Source organism: Juglans regia, chromosome 13 (genome assembly GCF_001411555.2).
Source record: "Juglans regia cultivar Chandler chromosome 13, Walnut 2.0, whole genome shotgun sequence".
Classification (NCBI taxonomy): domain Eukaryota; kingdom Viridiplantae; phylum Streptophyta; class Magnoliopsida; order Fagales; family Juglandaceae; genus Juglans; species Juglans regia.
In genome coordinates, this window is record NC_049913.1 from 11,153,640 (window position 1) to 11,177,551 (window position 23,912).

At 35.9% G+C, this 23,912-nt stretch overlaps 2 protein-coding genes across 2 annotated transcripts; both read left to right on the top strand.

Annotated features, from left to right (window-relative positions):
* Nucleotides 1-11,247: 11,247 nt before the first annotated feature.
* LOC109002887 (alpha-1,3-arabinosyltransferase XAT3) lies at nt 11,248-13,828 on the top strand. Its single transcript, XM_018980807.2, has 3 exons — nt 11,248-11,461; nt 11,596-11,851; nt 12,504-13,828. Exons 2-3 carry the CDS (start codon nt 11,707-11,709, stop codon nt 13,748-13,750), a joined length of 1,392 nt encoding a protein of 463 aa, XP_018836352.2. The 5' UTR covers nt 11,248-11,461; nt 11,596-11,706; the 3' UTR covers nt 13,751-13,828.
* A 4,629-nt stretch (nt 13,829-18,457) lies between these two features.
* LOC109002890 (chorismate mutase 3, chloroplastic) lies at nt 18,458-22,458 on the top strand. The gene is made up of 6 exons (XM_018980810.2): nt 18,458-18,775; nt 19,791-20,013; nt 20,105-20,191; nt 20,840-20,983; nt 21,871-21,963; nt 22,090-22,458. Exons 1-6 carry the CDS (start codon nt 18,597-18,599, stop codon nt 22,324-22,326), a joined length of 963 nt encoding a protein of 320 aa, XP_018836355.1. The 5' UTR covers nt 18,458-18,596; the 3' UTR covers nt 22,327-22,458.
* Nucleotides 22,459-23,912: the final 1,454 nt, after the last annotated feature.

Here is a 23,912-nt window from a genome sequence, read left to right on the forward strand (position 1 = left end):
TGGTATAACAAATTGATGCTTTGAGAATTCTCTTCAAAACGACCGTGTTTCAAGCCACTCTTGCATCCCATTTATTCCTCTACATACTTCCAAACGCTGCATTGCAACTTAACTCCCCACTGCCCTTCATCAAACGACACTATCTCAGATAAGATCATAAAAATCCTCTTTCTTTAAAGAACCTTGCTCACAAGGTGTAGGTAAAGTTCCTTCATCTTCCAAAGTGTTTCCCAAGTGTTGTCGTTAGAGGTTGTCCTTGACCACTTTACTAGCACTTTAGTTATTGGTCGATTTTCCCGGTGAGTGAGGCGTCTATCCACAATAAGCTCTGGTTCAAGTTGTATCTCCCGATTTTTGTACACTGACTAGAGCGTAGGGATTGGTTGGACTTGGCTCCCGAGCTTTCTCTTGAGGCAAGAGACGTGAAACATCGGATGAATCCTCACCAATGGGGGTAAATCAAGTTTGTAAGTAACAGATCCAAGCTTTTGAAGGACCTGGAAAGGTCCATTAAAATGTGGCGACATTTTTAGATTACGATAGAGGGCCATCGAGTTCTGTCGATATGGTTGCAACCGTAAATTCACCCAGTCCCCGACAACAAAGTGGCGCTTTGTTCTCCTTTTATTTGCGCAAGTTTGCATCCTCTTTTGAGCTGCTTGGAGGTCCCCCTTCAATAATCCCTTGATCTGCTCCCTGGTTTTTAGGAATTGGTCAACAACTGCATTAGGAGAGGTGCCCTCGTTACATAGTCCAGCAACCGCGGGGGTGGATATCCGTATAAAGCCTGAGAAGGGAAAATTTTGGTTACTGTGTGGAAGGAGCTATTCTAGCACCATTTGGCCATGGTGAGCCATTGACTCCATTCTTTTTGCTTACTACCAGCATAGCAACACAAATACCCTTCTAAGCATCGATTTAGGACTTCAATCTGACCATCCGATTGAGGGTGGTAGGCCAAGCTAAGATTTAAACTGGATCCTTGCAAAAGAGAATAGGGATTGCCAAAATGTACTGATAAATGTTGGGTCTCTGCCCGAAATGATAGTTTTAGGTAAACCATGGAGTTTAAAAACTTCATCCATGAACATTTAGGCTACCTTCTGTGCTGTATAGGGGTGGGAAAGTGTAAAAAAATGTACATACTTCGTATAACGATCCACTACCATGAGAATAACTATTAGCCCATGGGAAAGGGGTAGTCTCTTGACAAAATGTAGAGATATATCCATCCAAGCTTATGAAGGAACAAGTAAGGGTTGTAATAAACCCGTTGGCAATAGTGTTTCAGTTTTGTTCACTTGGCACATATCACACTCTTTTACCAACTTCTTGATGTCTCGTTTCATGCCCACCCAAAAAAAGTCTTTCTTAGCTCTCTGGTACATTTTCAAACACCCTGCATGTCCTGCTTGAGGATCATCATGGATGTACTGTAACACCTTCTCTTTAAAGGGTGAATCTGCCACTATCACAAGTCTCATTTTCTGTAGGATCAGGTTGTTGAAGAAAGTGTATCCCTTAGGCACTTCTTGAGCATTTTGATAGACAACAGCTGCTGAGCCTCAGTAGAAGTAGTGTAGTTGTGCATTAATCCAATCTGGTAAAGGGAAGGTGATCATCGAAAGGGCCCCTTTAGACACTTCTTCCTTTCTAGACAAGACGTTTGCCACCTTGTTTTCCTTGCATTTCTTATAGGCTAAGAAAAAGTTGTACCCCATTAATTTAGCTATTCATTTTTGTTGAGCTTCTATGCCTATTTTTGTTCTAGTAAGAACTTAAGTGCCTGCTGGTTAGTCTTCATAATGAAGTTTTGCCTTAACAAATAAGGCCTCCATCATTGGACAACTATCACGAGAGCCAAGAGCTCTTTTTCACAAGTAGAAAGTAGAAGTTTCTTCCATTTTAAAGCCTTACGTAGATAGGATATTGGCTAGCCTTGCTGCATTAAGACTGCACCTACATCCGTGTCACTTTCATCACATTTGATAGTGAAAGAAAGAGAAAAATCAAGTAGTTTAAGAACTGGAGGGCTGGTGGCTACCAACCTCGTTTGTTTTCACAAAATATCTCATATCATTTAATCATTACAACTTTTCCAAACTCCCACACAAAATACAATAAACAATTTAACTTTTTCAAATCCTGAAATAAAAATTATATTAAAAAATTATATTCTAACAAAATTTTATTCAACTTTCATCTTATATGTGTAAATAAACAAGGCCTTAAGTGCTTGAAAAGCCTCTGTTGTTGTCTCACTCCATTGAAAAAAATTCTTTTTTAACAATGTAGTCAAGGGAGCTACGATTAATCCATAATTGTGTATGAATTTGTTGTAGTACCCCGTAAGGCGTAGGAAACCTCTCAAGACCTTTATGTTGGAGGGTATTAGCCAGTCTAGCATGAACTTGAGTTTGGCTTTATCAGCCTGGACTCCTTCAGTAGATATTACATGGCCTAAGTAGTCTACCTCTCTGACACAAAATCTGCACTTAGTCATTTTAGCATACAACTTGTGGTTTTGTAGTACTTGCAAAACCTGCTGGAGGTGAGATAAGTATTCTTCCCACCCACGGCTGTAAAAAAAAATATCATAAAAAAAAAATAATTACAAATTTCTTAAAAATAGACTAAATACTTCATTCATATGTCCTTTGAAGGTGGAAGGGGCATTTGTTAAGCCGAAGGGCATTATTAGGAACTTGTAATGCCTTTCATGGGTACAGAAAGCTGTTTTGACAACATCTTTAGGTACAATCCGAATTTTGTGATATCCAAAGCGTAAGTCTAGCTCATAAAACATCTCAGCCCCTTGTAACTCATTAATTACAGAAATGAGAAATTTATCCTTAATTGTTTCCTTATTGAGGGCCCTATAGTCAACACAAATGCGCCAACTCCCATCCGCTTTTCTTACCAACAACACCGGGGCTGGAAAAGAGATAAAGTTGGGTCTAATAACCCCTAAATTCAATAAGCCCCTCACTATTTTTAATTTTTAATTTTTAATTTTTTGATAATAGGGATATCCATATGGTCGTGTAGAGATTGGAGACGTCATTTCCTTTAACACAATTATGTGGTCATGGGTTCTAAGGGATGGCAGACCTTTAGGTTCATCAAAGACATCCTTAAATGCACTTAATAATTGTTGAAGATCCTTCTGATGGTCGTGTGACAGAGTCAGTCCCCTTCTTTAGATCACCTTGCCCACAAGGTGAGGGAAGGATTGCTTGATCTTTTCGTATGGCTCCCATGTAGCATCATCCTCACCCATGTCGTGCCATTGAACCAATATTTCAGCTTGAGGGAGGTTCTTCACCTTTCGCACCCTTCGGTCTAGCACCTTCTCAAGCTCCAGCCTGATAATTCCTCTGTGATCCACTGGTGGGAGGGTCAGGATGACCACGATCTGTTGACCTAACTTCCTCTTCAACTGAGATACTTGGAAAACAGGGTGGATGGAGGAACTGGAGGGCAACTGTAGCTTGTATGCTACTTCTTCGACACGGTAGATGATCTGGAATGACCCGTAAAACCAGGTAGAAAGCTTGAGGCTGCGATGGCGAGCCACCGAGGTCTGCTAGTACGGCTGCAGCCATAGGTATACCCATTCGCCCACCTTAAAGACCTAATATTTTCTTTTCAAATCAGCATATTTTTTCATGCGATCTTGTGCTTTTTGTAAGTTATTTTCAGTAGCTGCAACATTTGTTCTCTAGACTTTAGGCTGGACTCCACTGTTTCTGTCTTGGCTAAACCTGGAGTGTAGTTCATTAGTTTAGGAGGGGAGTATCCATACAGAGCCTCGAAATGAGTTACCCGAGTAGAGGCATGCTGATTAGTGTTATACCAGAATTCTACTAGAGGCACCTAATGTGTCCAATCTTTTGGACGATCCCCTATAAAGCACTTTAGATAATTTTCTAAGGTTTTATTAACTACTTCTTACTGCCCATCCGTTTGAGGATGATAGGCAATGCTAAAGGCTAATTCCACCCCTTGCAGCTTAAACAACTCTTGCCAAAACAAACTAGTAAATGTGTTGTCTTTATCCGAGACAATCAATTGGGACATGCCATGTAATTCTAAGATGTTCTGGGTGAATAAAATGGCCACTGTTTTTGCAGTAAAGGGGTAAGCCAGGAGTAAAATGGGCATATTTTGTGAGTTTGTCCGCCACAACCCACACACAATTCTAATTCTGTGACAAGGGTAGCCTGTCAATAAAATCCATAGTAATTTGTAACCAAGATTGTGAAGGGATAGGGAGAGGCTGTAACAACCAACTAGGCTTAAATTGGTCAGCCTTGACGCTTTGGCAAATGTCACAATATCTAATAAGCCGTTTCACATCTGATTTCATTCCGTGCCAATGGAAGTCCCTCCTAACCTTGTGCAGTGTCTTTTCATACCTCTAATAACCTCCTAGAGAGCTAGCATGCAATAGGTGCAACAATCTTTGCCTGAACTCCCTATCTTCAGCAATCACCAGCCTGTTTTTATAGAATAGTAGCCCATTCCTCACTGAATACAAATATGGTAACTCTCATTTTTTAGCATTCAACAATAAATTCTGCACTTTAGGATCCCCACAATACCCATGTTTGATTTCGTCCAACCAATTCCTCCAACCAATCCAAGGTTAACAGTGAAATAGCAGCTAATGTCACTTATTCCCTACCATTCTTCACATCAACCTTTCTAGATAATGCATCAGCCACTGCATTGTCCCTTCCCCTCTTATACTCCACCAAAAGGTTGTAACCTATTAGCTTAGACACACATTTTTGTTGCATGGGTGTATCCACTTTTTGCTCTAGCAAATATTTGAGGCTTTAGTGATTTGTCCTCACCACAAAAAGCCGGCCCAATAGGTAAGGCCTCCACTTTTGCACGGCCATCACTAGAGCATATAGCTCATTCTCATAAGTCGATAAGGCTAACACATTTCCTTTAAAAGCCTTGCTGTAAAAGGCTATTGGTTTGTTTTTCTGCATGAGAATAGCCCCAATGGCACTCCCCGAGGCATTACACTCTATTATGAAATGAATGAAAAAATCTGGAAGAATTAGTATTGAGGGTCGTGTTACTGCCCTTTCAACTCTTGAAATGCTTATATTTACTCTACACTCCAAACAAACTGGTCTTTATTCAATAATTAAGTCAAATGAGCTGCAAGGCTGCCATAGCCTTTGATGAATTTCCTATAGTAGCCTGTAAGGCCAATGAACCCCCTTAGAGACTTGAGTGACGTGGGAAAAGGCCAATCCTCTACTGCCTTGTGTTTATCTGGGTCTGCTTTCACCCCATCAACCGATATAACATGTCCCAAGTAAGCTACTTCCAAAGTGACAAATTGTCACTTGGACATTTTTGTCAATAAGTTGTATCCTTTCAAAACCTCTAGAGTCACTGCTCTATATGCTCCTACAGTGAACTGCTGTATACCAAAATATCATAAAAAAATACAAGCAAAATTTTTCTCAAATAGGGTTTAAAGATTTCATTCATTAAACTTTAAAAAGTAGAAGGTGCGTTTGTCAACTCAAAAGGCATCACCAGGAACTCGTAGTGTCCTTCATGTGTCCTAAAGGCCGTATTTTGAATATCCTCTGCCTTTATCCTTATTTGGTGGTAGCCTGAGCATAGGTTAAGCTTAGACAGAAACTTAGACCCACTAAATTCATCCAACAGCTCCTCCACAACGGGAATAGGGAACTTGTCCTTCACCGTTACATTGCTTAAAGCCTGGTAATCCACACACATCCTCCACGTTCCATCCACCTTCCTCATAAGCAACACGAGAGATGAGTATAGGCTAGTAGGTCTTACCACCTCCTGAATTTGAAATTTGGCAATTCTTTAACAATCTTCTCAATTTTATTTTTCTGGAAATATGAGTATCGATATGGTCTTACTAAAACAGGTTTGATGTTTGGGTAGTCCTTTTGGCTCACCAAAAACTTCCTCGATTAAAAACAATTTGGGCTGTTGACACTTATGCCCAGAATTCTACTTGGACTCGCAGTAATAACAGAGGCTTTTTTCACGCTCTCTTGCATTTGTTGGGGTTTAATTTTTGCACAGGTACAATGGTTTTAGGACCCATTCTGACATTACTATTTGTGGTTGCAGGTGGTGTTCTCAAAATACCCATGTCTCGGCTGTTGTGAAATTTCTTACTACGGCTCACATTCACTTCTTGAATCTTAGCAAGACTGTATGCAATCAACAAATTATTTGGATGGAACATCCTCACAAGTAATCTTATCTCATCCCTTAGTCCACTAAGAAAACAACTTAGCTTATACCCCTCAGACAACCCTTTTAGCCTATTAGAAAGAGACTCGAATTTGGATTTGTATTTCTTTATAGACCCCGTCTATTTCAGCCTGGTTAAGGCCTCCATAGGGTCATCATAGGCTGATGGCCCAAACCTCACCAATAGAGCCTTAGTGAAGCTCTCCCAGTCCCTTAGAACTCCCGACTCCTCAAGATCTTGAAACTAAACTAGAGCTTGACCTTCCATGTAAAAGGAGGCTAACCTCAGTTTGTGTTGTGGTAAGGTGTTGTAATATGAAAAAATAGTTTGTTTTGTAGATCCAACCACTGGGATCATTACCATTAAAGTATGGAAAGTCAAGCCCCACCTGCCGTGGAGGAGGTTCACCACCTTGCTCAATGTGTATCAGTTGCTGATTAGGGCCATTAGAAGATGATTCACCATTGTTCTTCCGCTGCAACTCTACCAACATGGTTAGTTGCTACATTACAAAATTGGATTGCCTCTTGAGAGCCAACATCTCAGTTTCTAAATTTTTTAGTTGAGAATCAATGGACTGTTTGAGGGAAGTAAGACTCTCATGTAATTGCTTTAAGCAAGTGTCTTCAGCCATTCAAAATTGCTTGTAAATTATAGTCACTTGGGATCGATTTTCTAGATACCACTGGTAACACTCTTTTTGTATTTTTGGAAATAATTGATGAAAATACAGGTAGATTAGGGTTGCTTGAGCATCGAGGGTAGGTTCCTCCAGAGGATAGATAGAGAGAGAATTCTAGAGAGAGAAAAAAATATTCATAATATCTCTAATAACCAACCCGTATGAGGGCTTATAAGAATATAACACTACCTCCATAATAGAAATGAAACTATTATAAGGTTACCAATTGTCACTTAACATTCAATCAAAGACACCACAACTAATTGGGCTTGCAGGCCCATTTACAATTACCCAACTATTAAAACTTAAACCTAGCCCATGCACAACACATGCATATGCACAAGGCCCCCTTTTATTTCTTCCTGCCCCACGGCCGACTACCCAACCTTCATACTTCTTCCAAATACTTCACTTTCCCACAACCTCTTTCACTTCGTGTCTCCTCCTTCGATGGTCGTGTGACATTACATCATAGTCGTGCATCCGCGTGATTGTTTGATAGACGGTAAAATAGCTTGAAAGTGTTATATCTTTATCTTATTAATCGTAATAGATCAAATATAGAGAAAGATGACAAAGTTATATAATCTGAGATCATCTTTATATTTTTCTTGAAGCATTTGGATGGTCTAATGCATGAAAGGATAGATATAACATTATATACTTATGTGAGGTCTATGTTGTCGATCTGAAAATTCTATGCATACAGTATTAGATCATTAAATTAGATTCATATGACAGGCCTTTCTCTCTAATTTCGATTAAGTAACAGAGAGTCTCTATTCAAGTCATGGACTCATATATAGAAAAAGTTGGACATTTAACATATATATATATATATATATATACACACACACACACACATGACCAGAATTCTATAATATTTATTAACTTCAGTACTTTTCAAACTATTTTAAACCTAGTGTAACTTTCCAAAGTATTTTAAGCCTAAATTACTAAATCCATGAACATCTAACATGATGACGTGTAAAATGTATTAACATTCAATGTATGGTTTGTGATCTAACACTACAAGAAAATGACTTTATTGCGGCGATTTTTGATCTGCAGCAATTGATATCGTCGAAATAAGTCATTTTTCACGGCAATTTATTGGTCGACGCGGCTTCCAACCCGTGTGTTTTTATTTTTGCCTTTTACAGCGATTTTAAACACAATAGCGGCGCTAAAGTTTCGCTACAAATAGTATTTTAACTTTTACAGCGATTTTAATGATAATTGTGGCGAATTAAACCACCGTAAAATGTCAAAACCTTATTGCAATGCACAATTTCGCTGCAACTCTCATTTTAGTGTACACGACGCCAATATTACCACAAAAGTCAGATTTTCTCCCAAATCTCGATCGATTTCCCCTCTAAATCATGATTTCACCATCGTCCCCATTTTTGCCTACCAGCACTGGTTCTCCCCCAAATCTCGATTCCTGCATCGTCCCCCTAGTTTGCACACGGAGATTTAGGAGCTCCAGATTCCATATCGTTGTAGCCTCGTATGTTTCTTGGTCCTCCTTTCGCAGAATCCAAGCCCCTAATTCCAGACTCAAAGTGAACCAAAGTCTGTGCCTCCACGTCCGTTTCCGAGTGACTGTTTGGGAAGTCCAATATCGACGATCGAGATCGTCTATCGACACGATGGAGACTCTCTTTCATGCATCACAGGTATCTGTGGTTCCCTTAATCTAGATTTCTCCCCCTTCATCCTCGCATGAGTTGCTGATTGCCAAAATTATACATTTCGGTAGGTACTGATTAAGAGTGTGTCTAAATTTATGTCTTTTCTGGGCATGTAAGCATCCAGCTTGTTTCTGAGTGAACCTTTTTTTTTTTATCTGTAGCTTATGGATTTTTTTCCCATAGTTTGGTTTATTCATGGCCCCTTCACTGGTGCATTGTTTGTGTTTGTCTTCTTCGACTATCTTTAAAGTTCCAAACTGTCACCCATTCAAAATTAGTGAAAATGCTGGGTAAATGAAGTTACCCACCTATCATTGAAGTTCCAAACCCTGAAATTTAAAGGAAAGAGAATGTCTTTTATGTTTTCTGCCATATTCAAGTGCAAAATTTTAGTTGGAAATCACTGGTACTAGCTTAGCTATTCTTATATTATGTTATAGTTGTCTTTGTCTATTTTAATGAAGCTCATTTTGTCCATACATCTGAATAATGCTTGTCCTTTTCATTTTAGCTAAGTTTTGCAATCAAATACAATTATTATTGCGTCCAGGAGAAAGTATATATTATGCCTCAAGACCTGTGATTGATTTCGAGTTTCATTATCTATATTTATTGATCTGATTATAGTTATAATGCATTCATATATTTAATTGTTTACTTGAACAGATTATAGTAAGGATACTTTCGATGATATATATTTATTTTAGTAATTCTCCATCCTCCATGCTCACGTGCAAGCTAGATGATCAGATATATAGTATCATAGTATATATGTTATTAAGAATAGAAATTAAGATCTTAATTGGGCCGAGATAGAATAAAGTAGGCTGATTATGGGACAGCCATAAGATAATAATATTCATACGTAGCTTACCATATATAACATCCATTTTTATTATATATATTATGGTAGAAAATTACTTATACTCAACAGTCATATACCAAACACATATTTTAAAAAAATTAAAAATAAAAATCTACGTGAGCAGGAGTGTGATATAAAACTTCTGAATAGAGGAACTCATATGGTGCAATATCTTCCGACCAAACAAAAAAAAAAAAAAGTTGTAGAGTACAATTAAATACTAGCTATATGATTAGAAAAAAAAATACTGGCTATATAATTAATGATAAATGATAGTTGCAGTCATGAATGCACAAACGTCGTATAATCACTTTAAAAAAATAAATAAATACGTGACTGATATGAAAAAAAGTTAAATTTTTAATAATAGACCATACTCTTTTTCAAAACGACTGTACGATGCTTGCACACCATACGACTGTATGTAACATTACTCAAAGTGATGACTTATGATCATCACATATTAATTATTTTCTTACAAAACCCCAACTATGTTGAATGATGTTGTGGATAATAAATTATGATAAATATGTTCATTTTAAATTTGGTAAGATTCATAATTATAACATTTTAATTGGTGACTTTGTATATATGTTAATCTCTTAAATAGATATTTATTTAAAATATGTTAGGATAATAAATATGATTGATCTGAATGGGAAAATCTAAAATGAATAATAATATTTGTGTTACATTTCCGTCTATTACTGAACAACTCATGTTCTGAAAACCTAAAGTCATTACCAAGCTTGTTTCGACAAAAAAAGTGACAAATATTTAATGTAAATAAGTCATAGAGATTCGGATTTGAAATTGATATTATAACGTGAAAATAGAAAATCCAAAGAATTATTGGGATTAAAAAAAAAACAATAAGAAGTAGATCTTTTAGGATATAAAGTACTACGTACTCGTGCCACGTACTGGCCTTCCATAAAAGGCGGGAACATTTTCTAAAGTTATACCCCTTAATTTTGGAATAACGATGTCTTTACACCTTTTTTATTATTAATTTTTTTATTTTACTATTTAAATCTAAATTAAAAATATTAAAATATGACCTTCTTTTATAATTAATTTAAAAAGTAAAAGAATGTCACTTTTTATAAAATTAAATTTATTTTTAATTAAATTATATAATTACGTTAGTTAATAAAATTTATTTTTTATCCAATTATGCAAGAAGGTAAAAAGAAAAAATAATTAGATAATAAAACAGTAATAAATAATATAGAAGAGAATCATTATTCCAAAATTAAGGGGTATAATTTTGGAAATCCTACTTGTTTATATTCAAATTAGCCAATCCACCATCATCACGTACGTGCCCATGTTCACACAGCTTAGGCACCGCGATACAAGCAGTCTTTTATTATTTTTTCTAGATTATTCAAACATGGGAACGAGCTAAATATCTGAAGGGCTGCTTTCAGATATGTCAATCATCTTCCTATAAAAATAAAAATATGATTTGACATTACATCACACACGTCATTTTTGACTTTTCATAAATATATATATATTTATATATAGATATAAATAGTACCATATATATATATATATTATATAACTTTGATTTGGTGGGTGAAACGTTTACATACGTAGATGCCTTTAATTCCGACGTACGTGATTTCATTAGTTTAGCTGTCCCAATTTAAATCACAGCTTAAGGACGTGTGAGCTTCATGCAACGTCTGCGAGCCGGCCTTAAGCAAATACCAGCTCCCACGTCTCTAAGCTCCGGTCCCTCGGCTTCTCGGTCGTACCCTCTCAATATATAGCTCTCTCCGATGATCTCTTTCTCCCGATGATCTTATCTGCGTCCATATATAATATACCAGAAGTTTCAGAGAATACAGTGCTTCTGATTGAGCAAAAACATCACAAATTAATTGCGTAGGTGGAGTTCTTTGCGAGTCTTCATATTCCGAACAACTTTCCTTTGTCCGGTATGTACTTCCCTCTGGCCTCTATAGTTCGCATCTCTCGATCGTATATTAGATGCTTCCGATCAATTTCGATTGATATCTTCAACGTCTCTGTTCTCTGAAAAAAATATATATTTGTTTTGCTTGAAATTCAGATATTTGAAGATACTCAATTAGGTGGGGGTATTTTGATTATTCGATCTCGCTCGTATTTGATATCAATCTTCATATATATTCTTCGATCGATCACGCTAAGTGTGATATATATGAAGAAGGGAGATTCAAGGGTACTGATCATGATCACATGGCTGGCAGTCGCAGCGCTAATTTTCGTGGTGTTTAATGTATATACGATATCAAGAACAAATTATGTCATGACCCATTCAATGAGCACCAAGAGTCAAGGCGCTGGTATGCATTCAAAACCCTTGACTATTATTCTCTTCCTTTTTCGAGTGAAATCAAGACTAGACTTGCATGTCTGACTCAATCTTCGTGTCACCTAATTTTATTAGTATATCTATCGATTATATATATATATATATATATATATATATATATAATCAATCCACTTGAAATCCTCACGAAGTTCGGACAAGATTAATTTGAGGGATCTTTTTCCCATGTTGCTGAAGAATTGTTGTATTTCAATAACTCTCAGGAAGTAATATATAGAATGTTTGGAGGAAGGAATCTTGAAAGATATTTAGTGCTGGTTTGGTAACCAAAATAAAATATAAAATTATCATCTCATCATTACACATTTTTTAAATTTTTATATAAAATATAATAAATAATTCAACTTTTTCAAATTCTAATACACATTTTTCAAATTTCAAAACAATAATAATATTAAAACATAATATTTTAAATTTCAAAACAAAACATAAAATTCTCATCTCACCCCTAAACCTGTCCTTATAAACCTGTTTGGATTTCTTTTAAATGATCAAGGAAATTATATACATGAGAATATTCTTTTTTAACACATTCCAAATTACATTCTTTCCTTATATATTGGATCGTGTAATATTATTCACGTTCTTTTTTAACACGGTTGCAGATACAAACCGCTCGGTACCCAAATCAATTAGCCATCACGAGGAAAAACACGTTACAGCAAAAGATATCAGCTGCAACCGAACCCACAATTTCTATGACATCTGTTCAATCAAGGGCCCAACAGTTCTGGACCCCACCATCTCCACATTCTTTCAAATGGACCCCATCAACTCAACCCCACAAAAGCCCTTGGTAGAAAAAGTCCGACCCTACGCCCGAAAGTGGGAGAATTCCACAATGTCCCGGATCAAAGAGGTCACCCTTGTTTCAGGCCCACCAATCACAAAATGTCAAGTGCAACACAAGGCCCCCGCCCTGGTATTCAGCGCCGGTGGGTACACCGGGAACTTCTTCCATGAGTTCAACGACGGCTTCATCCCACTCTACATCACCATCAACACGATCTTCCCCGACCAAGACATCGTACTCGTGATATCCAAGGCTCGTGATTGGTGGGTCAGCAAGTACTCTGAACTGTTGCGTGCTTTCAGCAAGTACCCTATCGTAAACCTGGATAATGATACATCCACCCATTGTTTTCCTTCTGCCAGTGTGGGCATGATCTCGCATGGCTTCATGACTATCGCCCCTAAACTGATCCCAAACTCAAAGACCTTCACCCATTTCCGTGCCTTCCTTCACAAAGCCTATGGCCAAAACCGCAAGGTCCAAAACCATCTCTCTGTGTCTACCCGTAAAAAGTCTCGGCCACTTCTTGTTTTGCTTGGTCGCAGTGGCCGGGGCGTAGGCCGTCTGCTCTTGAACCAAAACGAAGTGAAACTCGAAGCAGAAAAGGTTGGTTTTAGTGTCGTTGTTTTCGAGCCAACGGCTGGAACACCTCTGAGAGAGGCTTATGCGTTGGTAAACTCGAGTCATGCAATGGTGGGAATACATGGTGCAGCGCTCACTCATTCGTTGTTTCTGCGGCCTGGCTCGGTGCTTGTGCAAGTGGTGCCGCTTGGGGCGGAATGGGTATCGCGTGTGTGCTTCGAGATATCTGCTAGGGCCATGGGGTTAGAGTACATGGAGTATAGGATAAAAGCCGAGGAGAGTAGTTTGATGGAGAAATACGGCAAGGATGAACCGATAATAAAAGACCCTGTTGCTTTCCGAGGAAGGAATTGGTCCCCTGAGATAATGAGCATATATTTGAAGGAACAGAACGTTAGGTTAGATTTGGTTAGGTTTAGGGAGTACTTGAAGGAAGTGTACGTGAAAGCAAAAGTATTCATGGACAAGGAGGGATAATAATATATATATTGTGGGTACTGGTATTAATCCTGATCAAAATCAAGGACGTAAACTACTTTTTTCTTTCTTTTTGTAATTGTTGATTCATTTTTTAACTTTTTTGTAGAATATTTATAAGGAGAGACTCTGATTCTGAGTGAAGATCAAGCAACGCATTTGTTCAAAGATTCGGCGAATTTAACTTACTGGACCAAAAAACTCAACAAAAAATCAGCATAGTGCAACTGTGCATGTATCCCATGCATCGATCTCAACCTTCATATATTCTGAAGAGGGTAGCAAGCTTTTATATACATATATACATATATATATATATATATAGCACTATTGCTACTTGAATTCAGTGATAGGTACTGATGATAGTGATCATGCCAGCTTGGCAATGGCGTCCAACGCTTAATTAATTAACTTCATTGTCACACACGATACTTAAAAGCAATCTTCCTCTTGTTTTATAGTATCCATGTTAAACCGATCCAATTTATGCCTTGCTTGAATTGAGAGCCTCTTTATAACTTTCTCCTCTCATTTAATTATTATAATTTTTTTAAAATTCTCATACAAAATATAATAAAATTTTAACTTTTTCAAATCACAAAACAAAAATAATATTCTAACAATATTTTATTCAACTTTCATATCATCTTATCTCAATTCAATATCTAAACATTCATTTAATTAAACACGCGCTAAATTAGTTCAGTCAACTAGTACATCTAATGTCCCAACATAATATTAGTTTAATCAAGGATAACTATATATACTGACGCAAGATAGAATAAGAATTATTCTAACGGTTAATTAATCAGCAATAACTAAAATAGAGAAAAAAAACTCTGAGAGTATGTCTTATTCATAAAAGTCATAAACTAATCTTGGAACCCACTTCTCTAGGCTAAAGGGATTTCGACCCCCTATTTACAGTGAGATACGAGAGATTATGAGAGACTGTAAATCTCATTATAGTGAATTTGCCCTCCAAATGACCCATGAATATAGGTCCTGTGTTGAACTACGTAAATATGCGTGTCTCTCTCTCTATTTATATTTTTTATATTCTTTTCCTAAAATTGTTGGGATGTATGTGTGGGCACCGTACTGACGTCCCAAACCGTCATCGTGGGCTTCAGACCGCCTCATCAAGGCCTGCGCCACCTCCATGACTCGGGAATGACTCTTTCTCATTTTCTGACCTATTGGGCAATTTTATGTTTCAACAGATCAGACTAATACAGTATTAGATGCTTATGGCTAGACATCATTTGGTCGTTGTTGGAGATTTATGGTTCGTTTGGATACATATAATATCTCAGTATATTTGTGAATAGTAGTGAAATAGTTTGAGTTAAGGTGTATGTCAAGATGGGCTCCTAATGCGATCATAACCGATCAAGACAGGGCAATGAAAGCGGCAATAGCAATAGTTTTTCTAAGGGCCAAGCATAGATTGTGTTTATGACACATTTTATTCAAATTACCTCACAAGCTTAGATCTTATTCACAATATGATAACTTTAAATGTCCTCTATTAAATTGTATATATGACTCTTTGAGTTGTCAATAATTTGAAGAAAGGTGGCACAACATCATTCAGAGCAATGATTTAACAAACAGTGATTGGTTGAGTAAGTTGTATGAAGAACGGTATCAATGGGTACCTACATATGTGAGAGGTACGTTTTGGGCCGGAATATCCACAACTCAGCGTAGCGAGAATATGAACGCATTTTTTCATTACTATGTAAATGCAACCACACCACTGAAGAAGTTTATTGGGAACTGTGATAATACTTTGGCCAAGATGGTCGAGAATGAGAAAATAACTGATTTTGGTTCATTCCAACGAAAGATCTCTTGCATTAAGGTTCATGCAATTGAGAAACAATTTCAAGAATTATACATGAATGTCAAGTTCAAAGAGGTACAAATAGAGTTTCGGGGGACTATGAATTGTTTGTCTTCCCTAAAAAAAAAATGAAGGCGCAATATCGACGTGTTGTTGACCACTTGAGCATTTATGATGATTTTGTAAAAAAATGTGAAATACTGTGTATATTTCAATGACAATGAATGTGAAGTGATGTGCACCTGTAGACTATCCAAGTTCAAAGGAATTTTATGTAGACGTGTACTCATCAATGTCCTCACCATGTGGAAGAAAGTCGTGCGATTGCCCTCCAAGTATGTTCTTGATCATTGGAGAAATGATTTGAAAAGAAAGTACATGATGATACAGAATAGTTATGATGACCTCAACAATAATCAAGTTGCACAAAGGTTTAATGATTTGTGTAACGATCATTGTGAAATAGCTTTAGTTGCTTCAAATGATCATGAGACCTACATAAAGTGAAAGAATCATATGCGCAAGTTTAAGGAGGAAGAGTGGAGTCAAAACAGTACAATGAGTGAATATGTTGTGTGTCAAGATGGTCCATGTGAAACAAAACAACAAAATCATGGAGTTCATAGTCCTGGAGGTATTAAAAGTAAGGGTAGGCCTCCATCCAAACGGCGAGTCTCTACAATGGAGACAATACTGAAAAAGAAAAGAAAAAGTTAAAAAAGAAACAAGATACATGAGATATCGTAAAATTGTGCAACTAGAAACGTTTTATATATTGTGATGTCCAAGCCTTTTACATTCCACTAACAGTTTTTTTTTGTGATCCATAGGTGAAAGACATACATGTTAGAGTAGGGAGTCAAGATAGTATACTTACCCAACCATGAGTACTCTGTAATCTTAGGATTTTAATGTAATTAGGTGGTTGGACTGTAATTTTGAGATTCGAATGTAAATTTTGGTAATGGCATTCCAAAATTTGATATTGTATAGAAAACCAAGGAAATATATTCAGCTGCAGTGTACAACTTATTTTGGTATTTAAATACTGCTTTTTTTTATTCATGAAAACAAGGAAATAAATTCAGTAAGCATAGTACAATTTTCATAGTACAAAATCTCATTTCTATTTAAGCATTACGAATTCTTGTACAACTTGCACAGCTACAATTATGTCTTACATACTTGACAGGAAAATATTTTGTCAACAACTACTAACATTACAACTCAAAGTAAAAGGTGTGCAACTAATGCAAGAAAAAAATAAAAGGTGTGCAACTAATGCAAGAAAAAAATACCCACAACAACAAAACGTCTATCCTATTCTTTGTAAGCTGTAACTTCTATTTATGGCCTTGATTTCTATTTCAGCTTTGTGATTTATCAACTTCTGCTCAACTAGTATATCGATATGGTTGGCTGTAGAGGCTAACTACTCATTATTTTCTTGAATATGCTTAATCAACAAGTTTGCATAATTAGGCATTTCAAGATCAATCCATCAGAAAAATTTCCAAGAATTTTAAGACTGCAAAATAATAGCACAATAAATTTTCAGATTGCAATAAATTTACTTCACTAAGAAAATACACGTATTTTACTACAATATTTGTAATGGATACCTTCAAGGTTGGAGTTTGCCCGAGAATCACTAAACAACTAGGTTGGAATGAATGAAGTTGAGAACACTTGTGGCTAAAGCTGACACTGAACAAAAATCCTAGAAAGTCATGTATTCACGATATAGATTTCTAAAATTGCCATGCTGGAAAGTATAGCATAGTGACCACGTATAATTTACTTGGTATAATTTGATTTAAATGTTAAATTTTTAAATTTAAATTTTATAAATTAAATTATATCATATAAATAATGTGTGGTGTAAAAGTCATCAAATAGTACTACTAAAAAAATAAAAAAAAATATAGATCATAGATAGAAAAATAATAATTTTTTTTATGTGAATTTCAGATTTATTAATTTTTTTTTAAAAAAGTACATGAGACTTATACATCTTATAACAGTAAATATCATTTCTCTTCGAAGAAGGGTGTAGAAGAGTTTGTGAACCATACAATCTCAAGTAGCTACCCGGGTCACCTGCACCCCTGCCCAAAGAGTTTTGCAACTTATTATTCTTTACACACTACACACTACACACCATACTTATTTTTATTTTTTTATTTCTAAACTAATTAAGTTTTTCTACTTATCATTAATATACTACACATTTAATAAGAAAAAAAAATTAAAATTAAAAATTAAAAATCATATATAATATATAATATATTATGTGAAGATGATAAATAAAATTTTTCATGCTCGAATTGGCAGCAAGCATCCAGTCCGAGTAAAGGATTATATGAAATCTTGATTCCACCTTAATTCCTAAAAGTCCACCTTCTAACCAATGCCATACATTTCCTTGAATAATGATAGCTTTCCTGCTGTTGACAATCAGTTTACAATTTAGGCAATAAAAAAAGTTAAAAAAATAATAAAAAAGTGATGTAAAATATATTTTATAATTTTACAAAATAATTTTATTATTTTAATTGTAAACAGGTTGTTAACCGGTTGGAAGGTATCATTGTCCCATTTTCTTTACCCTTTGGGTTTATTCTCAGTTCATTTGAGCTGAACAATTTCTCTAAAAAAAATTGGAAGAAAATACATTTAATTTCTTAGGGGAACACAATAGAAAATGAGATATTACTAATATCATATTACATTTTATTTTCTTAAATGATTATTTATTTAAAAAAAAAAGTTAAAAACATCAAACTTGTAAGGGTCCACAATATAGTCATTGAATCAAATGTGAGAGTTTAAAGCCTAATTTTTTACCCGCTGAAACTATGGAGAAGCTAGGACAACGATATAGACGCCCCCCTAAATTCTGTGTCTCATGATCGGTCCTTTGTCTTCTTCTTTCGACTACCATACGACTTTACTCTTGTTTACTCTCTCGATCTCACTCTCTCTCTACCGCCAGCAATGGAGGCCAAGCTACTAGAAGCTGCTATCCCAGGCGTTCCAGCCAGCCTCAAATCTTCAAGACCCACTTTGCTTATCGCCTCCCAGAACACCCGATGTTACACCCTTAACATCGGTAGAAAGGGGCTTCGCCCTCCTCAAGTTTCTTGGTTTTCTTCATCCTCCTCGTCTCCCATCAGGTACAGAAAGGAAAATGTGTTTGTATCGTTGTATTTCTTCAATTTCTTGTATGTTCACATCAAACATTTGAGCATTAGCAGCACAATCTTGTAAAACTAATTCTACATTGTTATCACAACTAAAAATCTTCTAGTTAAATGGGTAACATTGAAGTCCGGATAAGGGTTGCTGGGCATTTTATAGAGGGATGACCACTTCATACGAAAGATTGATTTTTTAACTTATGATGTGTGAGGACATTATCAGGTCACAGTCGACGAAAAAGGGCGTAGTGATTTGCCCAGCAATAGCTAGTTTTTTGTAGTCGAACACCTGCACCGTATGTGAGTCAGAAAATCCATGTATAATTGTGCATAATATTCCATTCAAATGGTGACCTTTACATTCACGGTAAATGGCTCAGATGCGTATCTGCGGCCACTCTTTTGACTTCTCACAATGATCCCGAATCCTCTCAATAATTAAAGCTTAAATGGCACTTTGAATTGCCCCAACTTTTTCTTGATGGGAATTTGGGGTTGAAAGAAAGAAGGGCATGCTCCATTTCCTCTTTTCTTTTTTCTTTTTTTCTATCCCCTGGATGAAACTCTGCAAAGAGTAACGCACATGCACATTTATACGTATGTTTGGATCATATATCATGCGATATTTTTCCATGCTAATACAACCTTACTTCATTTGTTTTAGTATTTGTTTAGAGTTGAAATTAAATTAGTTAGCCTTATGCCAAGTTGATTTGAATGTCTAACCTCAAAGCGTGATACGTTAGGCTATGTTTATGACCAGGCAATCGAAGTCATTGCCACGTCCTTTTGTTTATTTTTGCTGTGAGATGTATTGATCTGGGAATTCTTTGATGTGGGGCACAGCATTGGAAAAACAATGAATAGTGTGGATGAATTCTGTAAGCTAACTTATTAGAATATCACACAAAATAAAATCCTCCAACTATAGAAATGAGTTATTTTCGGTGTTGATTAAGCAACTTATCACATGGTTCTTCTTTTGAGACAGACATGCAAGAAAGAAGAGGGTGGATGAGAGTGAGACCTTGACTCTAGACGGCATAAGGCACTCTTTGATTCGACAAGAGGACAGCATAATATTTAGCCTTTTGGAGAGGGCTCAATATTGTTATAATGCAGATACATATAACCATGATGCATTCTCCATGAATGGATTCCGTGGATCATTGGTTGAGTACATGGTCAGGGAAAGTGAAAAACTCCAGGCTCAGGTTATCTCATCTCCCAGGGAGAAAAATACTAAAGGAACAACTAGAGTTATGATGCCACAAGTTTTCTAATTTGCTTCTCTTTGAAAACTAGGTGGGCAGATATCAAAGCCCGAACGAGCATCCTTTCTTCCCCACAGACCTACCTGAGCCAATACTTCCACCTTTGCAGTACCCCCAGGTATCGAATACTATTCCTATTGATGTTTCATACAAGAGTTTCATAGATCTTTCCATTTTGATAACAGAAAAAAATATGGGCCACTCCCTAGTATTAAATACACTCAATGCTTGGGCTTATTTCTTTTGTGTGATTCAAATGAGGAAAATTGGCAATTGAATCTTTCTATATGGCAAGTTAAAATCTTCAACTGTTATATATAGTTAGGTATTCGGGATCTTTTTTTTATTCATTTATTTGATACACTGAGTTTCTAGAATTCATTTGCTTTTTAATTTCTTTTTCCAAAAGTTTAATCAAACTCTTATAGAAATACAATGTAAATATAATTTATGAATTTGACGTTTGTTAACATCAGGGACCCATAACCAAAGTTTTCGTGTATGTTGAGGCAAGATTTTTCAGCATCTGTTTTGGCCTGACGTAGTAAATAATGTCAAACTTTGTTTTGGTGCAGAGATCTAGCCATTTTGGGAATTTTAGCTTAACATTATGAAGATAATTAAACCTTATAACATCAGTTCTTTGTTGTTATCGCTGTTTCTTTTTTTTTTGTCCGCGGAGGGATGGAATCCTCCTTGTGATCTCTTTAGATAACATTTTTATTTATTGTTGATGAGAGGTCTTTTTTCCTTGATTTGGAACTAGGTTTTGCACCCCTGTGCTGAGTCGATCAATATAAACAATAAGGTGTGGAATGTGTATTTTAGAGATCTTCTTCCAAGATTAGTAAAAGCAGGAGATGATGGCAATTATGGATCAGCTGCTGTTTGTGACTCACTTTGCCTGCAGGTATAGCATCAAAATCTTGCTATGTTATCAACCTAGAGTATTTTTTTAATAGCAAGGCCAAGAGATACGAGAGTTATATATGAACTTGTCTATTCATTTTGCTTTGGCAATGCCTTAAAAGCAACCCGATCAACGTCCAGTTTTTCAACGTGGTCTCTTTGATAGAAGTAACCGAGCATTGTGTTTTGGCTCTATTTATTGTCTTTCAAGAGTTCAAAATTCTCTTCAACACTTTGACCTTTTTTTTAATCTAATTCTCTACTTGGTGTGAGAATTAAGCAAAACTGTCTATGACTAATCTAGAAATGCCCAGTGTCAGCAAATTGCTTCCTTCTCTTTACTCTTAATTTGTGAGATGGACTTCAGCTATTTGGTCTTCTCTGATTGTTTTCACAATGCCCACAAAAATTGCCAAACGTGTATAATAGTGGAACATGCCATCCAATTTTTTCTTAAGGAGGGATCTTCTGCAACCCCTTAATTCATGACCTGTAGGCATTTTACTTGGGTCTAACTAAATTTCGAGACTCGAGGAGTTGGCAGTCTGCTGTTAAATTTATCTTATGCTTGGTAAGGTCTCTTATTTTGATCCTTCTCAAATTGATGGGTAATTTGATTCATGTTTTGAATAAAATGTATTTGCTTGGATATATTTTTTCAGCAATAAAGTAGCACTACCATTAGAAAGAATAATAAGTCTCATCGAGTACCATTCATCCATTTTTTTCCTCTTTTTAACTGGCAAGTATTCATGTTACGGCTACTATGCTTTTCTGGGTTAAGTCTCAATTCTGATTTAATAGCATATTCGAGACTTGAATTTATTGGTTACATTCCATATTTGGTTGAATAAACTTTGACTTAGTTTGATGGGACACTTATTGCAGGCACTCTCCAAGAGAATCCACTATGGTAAATTTGTTGCAGAGGCAAAATTTATCGAGTCCCCTGCTCTGTACGAGGCTGCCATTAGGGTACAAGTAAGTTGCTGGCATAGTTGAACTCTGACTCCCTTATCTTTTTGGTTAGTTAATGTTTTGCCAATATGATTGATTTTCTTAAATTATTACGCCGCTTCATTTGGTGAGGAAATGTGGGTCTTGCAGGACAGGTCTCAATTAATTGAATTGTTGACATATGAAACTGTGGAAGAAGCAGTCAAGAAGAGAGTAGAGATGAAGGCTAAAATATTTGGGCAAGATGTAAAGATCAAGCAAGAGGAAGATGTGGCTGATCCAGCTTACAAAATCAAGCCAAGTTTAGTTGCCGATCTGTTTGGGGATTGGATAATGCCCCTAACAAAGCAAGTTCAGGTTGAATATTTGCTGCGAAGATTGGATTAAACAAGAGATCAAAGTGTACTCGTTGTTTCTTACTTTGACTTTCTTTACAGGGTTTTTTGGATTTTAAGATAGATAATAATTCAAATATCTACATTAAACAGTTTTGAGAGTCGCTACTCCACATTTCTGAAACCATTTCCTGATTGTGAAACTCAATAAAAAATGCTTTTTTTTTATTATTCTTCTCGAAAAATTTCTGCTTCGATGATCAAGAGAGAAAATTGAAAACTGCCTTCTTTTATCCAGATTAAGGTCCTACTGTTGGATAGAGTGAGGTAAATGTTTGACATCCTTCCCATACATGAAGGATTGCTGCATTGACAGGAGCTATACTTGTTTTGAAGACAATGACAATAAAGTAAAAGTAAATGAGAAATAATCAAACTATTAATCACTCGATACAATTTTACGTGGTTTGGCGATGTGTCTCCGTCCACGGAGCTACAAAAGATTTTATTATGATGAGGAATCACAAGGTATACTTTTGTTGTGATTTTTCACTATTCAAAACAGCTATATTGTACAAAATAATCATATTTGCAAGGTTACACTTCAGAAACTCTAATTTTTATTTTTCTGTGACATTCGCTCAATTGGCGTGTCAAGCATGAATCTAGCGAATTCTCTGTTTGGCTTTCGCTCGAGCCCACGGTCGAGCAAGACTCGAACTAATTCTTTGTTTAATTTTCGCTCGAGCTAGAAGTCGAGCAAACTCTTTGTCTTGGCGTTTCTTGAATCAAAAATAGTGCAAACCATAACGAATCATTTATCAGGTCGGATCATCAAGTCGGGCCACCACAACAATAAGTCGGGCTCCATAAATCCAACAATACTCTGATTGGAAATTGCATATAGGGAACTAAAGAAGTTTGTTCTTTAAAAGGTCGGTTGTTTTTCTTCTCTCTTTGAATCTGTTTCCAAGAAAAAGACAAAGGGAAACCAGAAGGAGCATGCTTTTTAGCTGGCAACTACGCGAATATGACCCCCACCATGTGCAATGGAATATTTGGAGTTCAATCAATCATCACGATTATAATAGCTGAAATATGTAGTGAATCAGCTTTAGCACACAAAAAGGATAAAAAGTGGAAATTACCGTGTAGTAGATGCTTACAAATATTTAGGCTGCCTTTTCTTTTTGGCTGTTGATTCAAGTGGAAAAATCACTCTGCATAATAATATTGCATCATGTCATCTCATTAATAATTAATAATTATGTAAATAATTAGGAAAACATAACACCTATCATTCGAAGGTAATAAGTTAAAAGAAAAAAAAGTAAAATCTACTATAAAAAAAATAATAATAATAAAAAATAAGATTCATTATCAAAATTTTTTTTTTCATATTAATATCATATTTATTCATTTTTTTTAAAGAGATTGCGTGATGCTACTGCATGACTGTAACTATTATTTTTTATAAATAAATTTTAATAATTAATAAAATTTTCCCCAAAATCCAAAAATAAAGGCTAAAAAATTAGGTGGACATAAATCGCAATCGCAAATTGGGTAATGGTATCTCATATGAGTAGTGATAGACATAATTCTTTTTCATAAATTTTTATGAAATCATACTTTAAA